General features: G+C 47.5%; 1 protein-coding gene across 1 annotated transcript in view; it reads left to right on the top strand.

Moving 5' to 3' along the window:
- Positions 1-923: 923 nt before the first annotated feature.
- USP5 (ubiquitin specific peptidase 5 (isopeptidase T)) overlaps positions 924-8,924 on the top strand; it is a gene marked incomplete at its 5' end in the record, with an annotated part of 12,694 nt that continues 4,693 nt past the window's right edge. Inside the window, 10 exons of the mRNA XM_010182631.1 lie at positions 924-1,072; positions 1,349-1,415; positions 4,300-4,433; positions 4,738-4,883; positions 5,147-5,331; positions 5,924-6,018; positions 6,528-6,721; positions 6,884-6,955; positions 8,262-8,343; positions 8,557-8,682. Of these exons, the coding sequence (XP_010180933.1) occupies positions 924-1,072; positions 1,349-1,415; positions 4,300-4,433; positions 4,738-4,883; positions 5,147-5,331; positions 5,924-6,018; positions 6,528-6,721; positions 6,884-6,955; positions 8,262-8,343; positions 8,557-8,682 (1,250 nt within the window). The remainder of the gene's footprint in view (positions 1,073-1,348; positions 1,416-4,299; positions 4,434-4,737; positions 4,884-5,146; positions 5,332-5,923; positions 6,019-6,527; positions 6,722-6,883; positions 6,956-8,261; positions 8,344-8,556; positions 8,683-8,924) is intronic.

The raw sequence follows: 8,924 nt of genomic DNA, 5'->3' as shown, positions 1-8,924 counted from the left end.
GGTGCTGTGTCATTAAGATGGCAGTGGTCCCTTCTCCGGCCGTCTCCACCCCGCCGGCATGCCCGCTCCTCCCTCCCTACACTGGCCTGGCCTAGGCGGACCGGGAGAGGCCCTGGCGGCGGGAGGGCGAGGTGTGTCGTGTCCCCCCGCACCCTGTGGCCTCCTCCGCAGGTCCCCGTCCAGGCTGTACCCCAGCCCTCCAGAAGAAATGGGCTGCGGCTGGAAGATGCGGGTCCTTGGAGGAAGCAGGGCACGGCAGCCTGGCTCTCCTTCCCTCCCCGAGTCCCACAGTGATGCCTGTCCATGCTCTGGCTCTGTCCAGGAAGCAGGCGTAGAGCTTCTCAGTGGTTTCCTGCTTTTCCAGCCTCTGTGTTTCTGTCCTTCTCCGCTTTGATTTTAAAAGAGCGTCACTGCTGAATGAGTGTGGCGTTTTCCAGGTGCCTCTGGGATGGGGAGGTCTCATTCTGTGTCTGTTTTGAAGCTACTCACAAGCTTTTGCACACAGCGATCTGTTAGCCTTCCTCACACTGTAGTTTGGCAAAGTTCTCTGCGGCACTGGCAATTACACTCTCAGACAGGGTGGCATGGTTTTGTTGGTTACGATTGTTCCATGCTCTGGACATGTGAACCGTACACGCTAAGGGCCTTTTGCGAGATGAGCTTCTGACGAATCTTGTTCAAGCTTTCCTGAGCATCCTGCCATAAATGAGCAGGCAAATAGGTTTTCAAATACATCATCTTGACAGCAGTGCCTGTTCTTCTGGGTCAGCCAGGCTGGGGCTTGCCATCTTATTGCCGACTGGCTACTAAGTGGCTGGTATGTAGGAATGAGCTGTAGCCATTATTTCATGCGTAGTGTTGCTCCAGGTAAGTCTGGGCCTATCCTAGCAGTTGGAATGGCGTTCTTCACCACCTTCCTTCAGTTTGGATCTCTCCTTCCTTCCAGGAGTCAGATGGCGGCTTGTATATCTGCATGAACACGTTCCTGGGCTTTGGGAAGCAATATGTGGAAAAGCACTATCAGAAAACAGGCCAGCGGGTCTACCTGCACCTCAAAAGAACACGTAAACCGGTAAAAAATAAAGATACAATCAAACCTGTTCTGAAATTGAGAGCTGGGCTATGTCTCTGTATCCAATCCAAGTTTTCTCTCCTCAAATGTTTTTCTTGCTGAATTGAGGTACACCAGTTCTTCAGCTCTGCTTATGCTGACTTCTTGTATGGATTCCCCATGCTATTTCTGCCTGGCCTCTTTCTGTTTTCCGAGTAGATTAATTTCAGTCTTAAGGCTTGCCACAGCTTGCCTGTCCCCCTAACTCTATTTTTGTGTTTCTTCTCGACGAAATAGAAGGAAGAAGACACCAACTCCAGTGCTGGGGACCCTCCAAGGAAGAAACCAACTCGCTTGGCCATTGGTAAGAAAGTACTTGTGTACTGTATCGTCCTTGTTGTTTTGGACCAGTGCTCTGGAGCTGCCTGGCTTCATGGCACATCTCTTTTGCCTTTCCTCTCCTGGGCTTGTTGAAGCTAGTATCCCTGACAGAATTCAAACTTCATGTTTTCTAGCATGTCTTAGGTGGGCAGTTTCTGTTAAACAGTGGCTGAGTTGGTAGTTTTGTTCCGTGTTCGAAGTCACATCGTGTTTTCTGTAGATAGGTATGTTTTGCATCTTCTCTTAGCTCTATGCCTGACTCAGCTTGGTGTGTGTATAACCAGTGTGGGGCTGTTGCTTAATACGGATGTGTCCAGTGTGGGGCTGAAGTAAAGTTTCAGAAAATGCGTAGGTCTGAGAAGAGTGAGTTTGAAGTTTCCGATGGAAAAACTGTTTAAACTTCTGAGAAATTGAGGTAGTGTTATTTATATAGACGGGGGGGGGGAGAAACTGCTGGTAAATGCTGTATTAACATTTTGGGCTCGATAGTTCTTTGAAATACAAGGCTGGTAATACATGTGAACTTTAAATTATTAAAAACAAGCCCTTTTTTGGCAGAACAGTACTGATGTTCCATTACTCTTTTGCACCAGCTGCAAAGGCTGTCATGGCAATCCCTGAAGATGTTGCTTATTTGGAGCAGTCTGGGCTGGTAATTTCTGACCCATTACAGAGATCCATAAAGCGAAGGATAGGAACATTTATTAGCAGTAACAGGTTCTTGGCTTGCTGGAAGCTGACCACTAGAGGGAAATCCAGAACCTGGACCGTGCACATCTTGCTTTTTTGCTCACTTTTTCCCTGGCTGTGCCATTGCGTAGCAAACGCCCAGTGACTCCGCTGCTGCCACAGCGCTAGCACCAACATTTAGACTTTCAGTTGCTCCCTGTTTTTATGGTGAGATGAATCAAATCCCAGAGGTCACTTCTTGCAAAATTGAGAGTAGAATCGACATTTCTTCAGCTAGCCAGTGCTTTTATGTATATGATTGTGTTGCTTTTTGGTGAGATGAGCCCCGGTCTGCATTATGAGTTATTTCTGCAAACTCAATTCTATGAAGGTCCTGAGGCACATGTTGCCACTGGGTCAACAAATAGCTACCTGTGATAACAACTTAATGGTGTGAGAGAATAAAAGAAAGCATAAGCCATGTAATCCAGGCAGTGATGTTAAATCCAGGAGGGAGATTTTTTTTTTCTCTTTATTTTTAGCTAAACTCCGGTGGTTTAGTCCTGACACAGGAGGGTTGTTTTTTTTTACAGTACTAGAAAGATGTAGGAGCAAAATGTCACTGGCTGCAAAAAGTAGCCCTTCATATCTCTATACCTCGACTTACTCCTCCATGGGAAAAAAAAAGTCTGTAGTGCTTGCCTCCTGTGCTGGTTGGATTACTTTTGGAGTTCGTGGCACTTAAATGCAACCACAGAGAAGGAGGAAGAGTGTCTCATGGCAAGCAGTTGGCTATGTATATGGGGGAAAAGGGCTAGGAGACAGTCTGCTGGCTGAAGACCTTCTTGCTCATGTGGAGCATCAGAAGGTTCACATAACCACCTGAGGGGACCTCACCAGTCTGTTGTGGTTTGTTAGAGTTCAGGAATTGTGTGATACCCTGAGGGTGTCACCTGTGTATTGGTTTATTCTGTGAAGTGATGATAGGAGATCTCTCTGGGATGTGCTGAAGAGGATTATCTGGGTATGTTGTTGCACGATGCTGGTGACTGTTTTCAGGTATTCCTTAAACCACTCAGACTTGCAGCATCTGCATTACTACACAGTTTGTGCATTGTCTAAAAATTGTAGGTATCTGAGGATAGAATAGCAGGAGATGTTGTGGGAACCAGGAATTTTTGTCAATAGTGTTTTAACCAAATGCAGCAGTGGTTATGAGAACTGTGTCACACACAGGATTCTTGAGCCAGAGGCACTAAACAGCAAAAACTCATATTCCCTTCAGAGATCGGTTGCAGAGATCTATTGCAGTCACAGCATGCCATTTTTAAAGAAATAAAGGAAATTCAGTTAAAAAAACCCTAACACAGCAGGTTAAGGCTGCTAGTAAGCAATGTGTCTTCTGCCTGTTTCCTTCTGGGATGTAAGACGTGAATGCTTGGAGAACAGGAAAGGCAAAGGTTTTTCCTTTAGTACCTTCATAAATCAGAAAGTGTTCCCTCCTGCTGCAAATGTTACTTTTTGGTGACTGTCTGTCATTTCAAGACTGTGATTCTTGACAGCTGGCAAATAACCTGGTATGTATGGAAGTCCCATTTCTGTTGCAACCTCTGGAAAGCATGGCTAGATGGGCATGAGAAACTACTAGCACTGTCCCTTTGCCAACACTGTCTGCAATTCTGGATGCTCTGGTTCCAGAGGAGCTCCTGGTTCTCCATGCTTAAGTTCAGGACTCTGAACTGTCCTTCCTGGAAGAGGCAAGAAGCAGAGCCAGGCTCCCTAAGGATGCTGGTAGGCAAGACCTTTGCACAGGGTTAGAATATTTTCTCTTAATGCCCATCTCCATTAAGTTTGGATATGCTATGAAGGATGAGCAGTGGCGCTTTATCATGGGCCCTGTTCTGGCCACGATCTCTCTAGCTCAGGTCGTCTTTTTTCTGGCGGCAGCCAGGGTCTGAAGATTCCTTGTAAGCATCTATAAAAAGAACTGGAAAAAGCAAACCTAGGTTTGTGTTTGCTTCTGTGAAGTCTACACCTCCAGCAGAAACTTTAGGATCCAGAAACAGATGAAAGATTGTGGATTGTTGATTTATAGCTTTGCCTTAGTCATGGTGCCTTATTTCATGTCAGCTATGGGCAAAGAGGCCTCGGAAGCTATTTAGTTTTACCTTTTACTGCAATGTTTTTTCTTCCTGTAGGTGTAGAAGGTGGATTTGACATCACAGAGGAAAAGTTTGAGTATGACGAAGATGTAAAAATAGTAATTTTGCCAGAGCATTTGGATATTCCTCGTGATGGGCTGGAGGGACTACCAGACATGGTCAGAGACCGGGTACGTTTGGGTGGAGGGCTGTGTTTTCTATTGGTAAAGAGGAAACGCACCACTGCAGAGAAGGAGCTGCTGTCCTGTAACAGGGATCCTGCAGAGCTGCTGCGAAGTCGCAGCTTGGAGTAAGCAGGGTTGTTCTACACTTACATGGTGCTTTATATTGCAGAGCCCTGGCTTGTGACTGAGACTCCTGAATGCTGCCCTAGCACAACTGACTTGCTGATCTGGGCCTAAATGTGGAGCGTTGTGGCAGTGGAAGCTTCTCTCCTTGTGTCCTTAATTATTTTTCCTACTGTCCTAATTCCAGATTGCCAGTGCAGTTGAGGCCATCCTGACAGCAGATTCAGCCTCACGGAAACAGGAGGTGCAGGCTTGGGATGGGGAGGTTCGACGCGTATCCAAACACGCTTTTTCCCTGCACCAACTCCAGAATGATGTCCGGATCCCACCGTGGTGAGCATAGTACTGAAACTAGCTGTGTCACTTTGTATCCCAGACCCTTCCCCATCACCTTCTGTCCTGGACTGCAGCAGCAGATGAGGCTCTGAGTGTGCCTTGTCACAGTGAATTCAGGGGAAATGCAAACTAAGAAGTTTCAGGATGCTCAGTGTTCTGAAGTGAAAGGGGAATGAGATTGCTTGTGCAAGTGGGTAGCAATGGAGGTAGAACCCAAAGGTTTTCACCCTAATCGCTTTTTCTCTGTTCCTTGTTGCTAGTGGCTGGAAGTGCAGCAAGTGTGACATGAAGGAGAACCTGTGGCTGAATATGACCGACGGAGCCATCCTCTGTGGTCGTCGCTACTTTGATGGCAGCGGTGGCAACAATCACGCGGTTGAGCATTACCGGGAAACTGGCTACCCGCTGGCTGTGAAACTGGGAACAATTACTCCGGATGGGGCTGGTGAGAAGGGGGATCCTCTGTGGGTTGTAGGTGCCAGGCACCACTTGGCCTAACTGGGGTCTCTGACAAGGCAAGTCAGAGAGGATTTCCAGGAATTGGGCTGGTGTTGCCCATCTTACAACCTGCAAGATGCAGTGTCATCCTGTTGTGAACTTGTCCACTCTGGCCTGCTTCTTGTGGCAAAGCAGCAGCTGATAAAACCTTGCCTTCCTCCTCCCCTCCCTTGTAATTTGAGAGGTTTAGAATAGCTGTCCAGGTTGCCATCTTATTTGCTGTGGTGGGATGTTTATCAAAGGATTTTGTGGCCAAAGCCTGAGCAGAAAGTTTATGGCACAGTAACCCACTTTCCTCACTCCAGGCGTATGTGTGCCTCTGTGCCTTAATCAATGACAAAGTTGTTTGTCTTGTCACATGTTTTTGGAGAACCTCAATATTCTGTCTCGTGTGCTACTCTCCTGAGAAAGGAGAGAAACCCCAACTGCTCAGTTTGTCAAAACTCCCAGTTCTGAGCACTGTTCTCTTCAACCAGCAATGAATTTTAGATCACAGGCTATTACAGGTCTCTCTCATCTTCCTCTGTGTTCCTGCATAGATGTCTACTCCTACGATGAGGATGACATGGTGTTGGATCCCAACCTGGCAGAACACCTTGCTCACTTCGGGATTGACATGCTCAAGATGCAGAAGGTGAGGTCCTCTGTAGGCCCAGAGAGGGAGAGAAGCAACTCTGAGGTTTCTTAGCTGGATCCCAGTTTTCTGTGGCTATGCAGAACTGTTCCTGGTCAAGAAACCCTGGCTTTTGTCAGGCAGAGAGCTGTCTCGTCTGCCTCTCTTCTTTTGTTGTCTTTTTTGTCTTTCTCTCCTGCCTCTCAGGTTTATTTCCTTGGGGTTCTGTGACAGTACTGTGGGCAGGGAGGTTCCCAGGCTCTGAGCTTTGCTCTTCAGATTCAGTGTTAGTGTGTGATTTCCATGTCCCTTTACAAGCGTGGTTCAGATTTCTCCCATGTTTCTTACCATTCCTCTTTCTGTCCCAGGTGTTCAGGTATTTGAAAACAATTTGTGTATCTTGTTCCCCTTCTAATTAAGTAAAACAGAATGGGTTTGACTCTGTGGTTCTCTACAGCATTGCACTTTTCGCACCTCTGATGTTCCCTTGAGTCTTCTTTGAGGGTTTTTCCTGTTCTTTCCCTCCTCAGACAGACAAGACAATGACAGAACTGGAAATAGACATGAACCAGCGCATTGGGGAGTGGGAGCTCATCCAGGAGTCTGGCGTGCAGCTCAAGCCCCTCTATGGGCCTGGGTACACTGGTATCCGTAACCTGGGCAACAGTTGCTACCTCAATTCTGTGATGCAGGTGCTGTTCAGTATCCCAGACTTCCAGAGAAAGTAAGTGAGCTTAATTCCCCCTTTTCATTGGCCTGGGATCTCTTGGGATCAGTACAAAGGTCTCCTAGAGCTGGGAGCTTCTGTTACAGTAATCAGGCTTAGGACTGTGTCTTTGCTGGATGAACCCATACGTCCCTTAGATTGCTCCGTTTTGCTTTGCAGGTATGTGGACAAGCTGGAGAAGATATTCCAAAGTGCACCTTCGGACCCCACACAGGACTTCAGCACACAAGTGTACGTAGAGTTTTGGTGAGAGAAGGAAGGCTGAGGCTGCCTGGGTGCGTCCCCTCTGCACCACTACAGTGTGCTTTGCTGCAGGTTTCTCCCTCAAGCCTTGCCTCCCTGTTTCCCTGTCCATCACCAGAGGCACTGATCCTCAGTGATCAGTAAGGATCTAAGCCAAGAAAGTTCAGCTGAGTGCCCTAGAGGGAGAGGACAGAGTGCACCTCAGTGTTCGTGAGAGGCTCTTAAATGCATTTTGTGGGGAACACAGTACCATCTGTTACCACGAGGGGATTTCTGGTAGGCATATTCTGTCCGTGTAACAGCAAAAAGGTGCTTGCTCTCTGCAATGAAGGGAGATAGGGCTAAGAGCAAAGAAATACACAGATTTAGGCAACTTTATTCTCAGTGGATAATTTATATATGCTTCAAGAGTCTTCCTGCAAGAGGTATTGTGTGAGCAGTAGCAGGAGAATATACAGAAGAAGGGACGCGAGATTTAGGAGGGTGTTGCATTTTAAATACATGAATTCTGTGCTACATCTGCTCTGAAAGAGCACAGCAGTACATGGAGGTTTGGGGTGGAGCAATGGAAGGTGGCATTTGTGGAACGGAGTTCAGCAGTAAGGGAGGATTCTAAATTTGGACAGACTGGGGTGGGGTGTTCACTGAGGAGGGGATTAAGTTGAGACAGCCACAAATACTTTTGCCTGGGCAAAGGGAGGAATTGATAGGGTTTGGTTCCAGCCAAGTGGCAGCACTGATGGGGAGGGACTGGAGTGAAGTGGAATAGTAGGAGAGCCTGAGCATAGGAGGAAATTGCTGAACGTTACTGTTGTCCATTAAGTGCCTCCTGCAGTCGTTCTTGATCTTTCCCCTGGTAAAATGTGATCAGTCTGCTTGCAGCAATGCTATTTCTGGCTCAGACAATTTCTCTCTGCCCTGTTGTCTCCTGCACAGGCAGTCAGATACGCTGCTGCTTTACCCATGTCAGGATGCAGCTTTGTTTGTCTGTTGGGCAGCTGCTGTATGGCTCAGCAACAGCTGTCCTTCTGTGGGGAGAAGAAGCTGCTCCTTTGTGTTCTCCCCACTCTGGCTGAGATTGGTGCCCAGAAGTCCTAGTAACTTTCAAGCTGATGATGGGACTAGAGAGCAGACCAAGATAAGATGGTCTTGGCTGGTGCAGCAGAGAAAGCTGATCTCTGTGAGACTATCAGTCTAAGGCAGTGTTAAGGCTGGATGGGTTGATGTGGCTCCTGGAGTATGTGGGATTGCAGAAACCTTTTTTATGCTAACAGTGACTTCTTCGTCATTCCAGAGCCAAACTTGGCCATGGACTGCTTTCTGGGGAGTATTCAAAGCCAGCTTCTGCAGATGGGGAACAGCAGCCTGATCAGAAGGTGAGACTTGGATATGGCATCCTCATGATGTGTACATTGCGTTGTGTATGTTACGTGGGAATGGAGAGAGAAACTTTTCTGAAGACATGTCCTGGGACTTGTTCCAGGGCCCTACCACCAGAAGAAAAGCATGGCTAAGAGTAAAGTGCTACATGCCAGGACAAGTGGTTGGCAAATTATGACCACCTTCTTCTTCCACCTTGTTATTTGCAGGGTATGCAAAATGGTATTGCTCCACGCATGTTTAAGTCCCTCATTGGAAAGGGGCACCCAGAATTTTCCACTAACCGACAGCAGGACGCCCAGGAATTCTTTCTGCACTTTATCAACATGGTGGAGGTAACGGTTGAGTTTATCTGTCAAGTCATAGAAAAGCTTGGTTTTCTTTTCTCCCCACAGCAGGGGGGGGTGAGGAGTGGAGGTGAGAAGCTGGCAATTGGAGAAGAGGGGGAGAGAACACAGGGAAATAGGCCAGCTAGCACCTGTGAGAGCAGAGAAGGAGAGACGCTTGGCCACGCTTTCAGGGCTGATTCCTTGGAGGAATCTCTTCTGGGAGAGGCACAACTGGAGATGTAAACTGT

This window comes from Mesitornis unicolor, unplaced genomic scaffold, assembly GCF_000695765.1.
Source record: "Mesitornis unicolor isolate BGI_N332 unplaced genomic scaffold, ASM69576v1 scaffold51794, whole genome shotgun sequence".
Lineage (NCBI taxonomy): Eukaryota > Metazoa > Chordata > Aves > Mesitornithiformes > Mesitornithidae > Mesitornis > Mesitornis unicolor.
The sequence above is the reverse complement of the archived record's forward strand: the minus strand, read 5'-3'. Positions and strand labels throughout refer to the sequence as shown.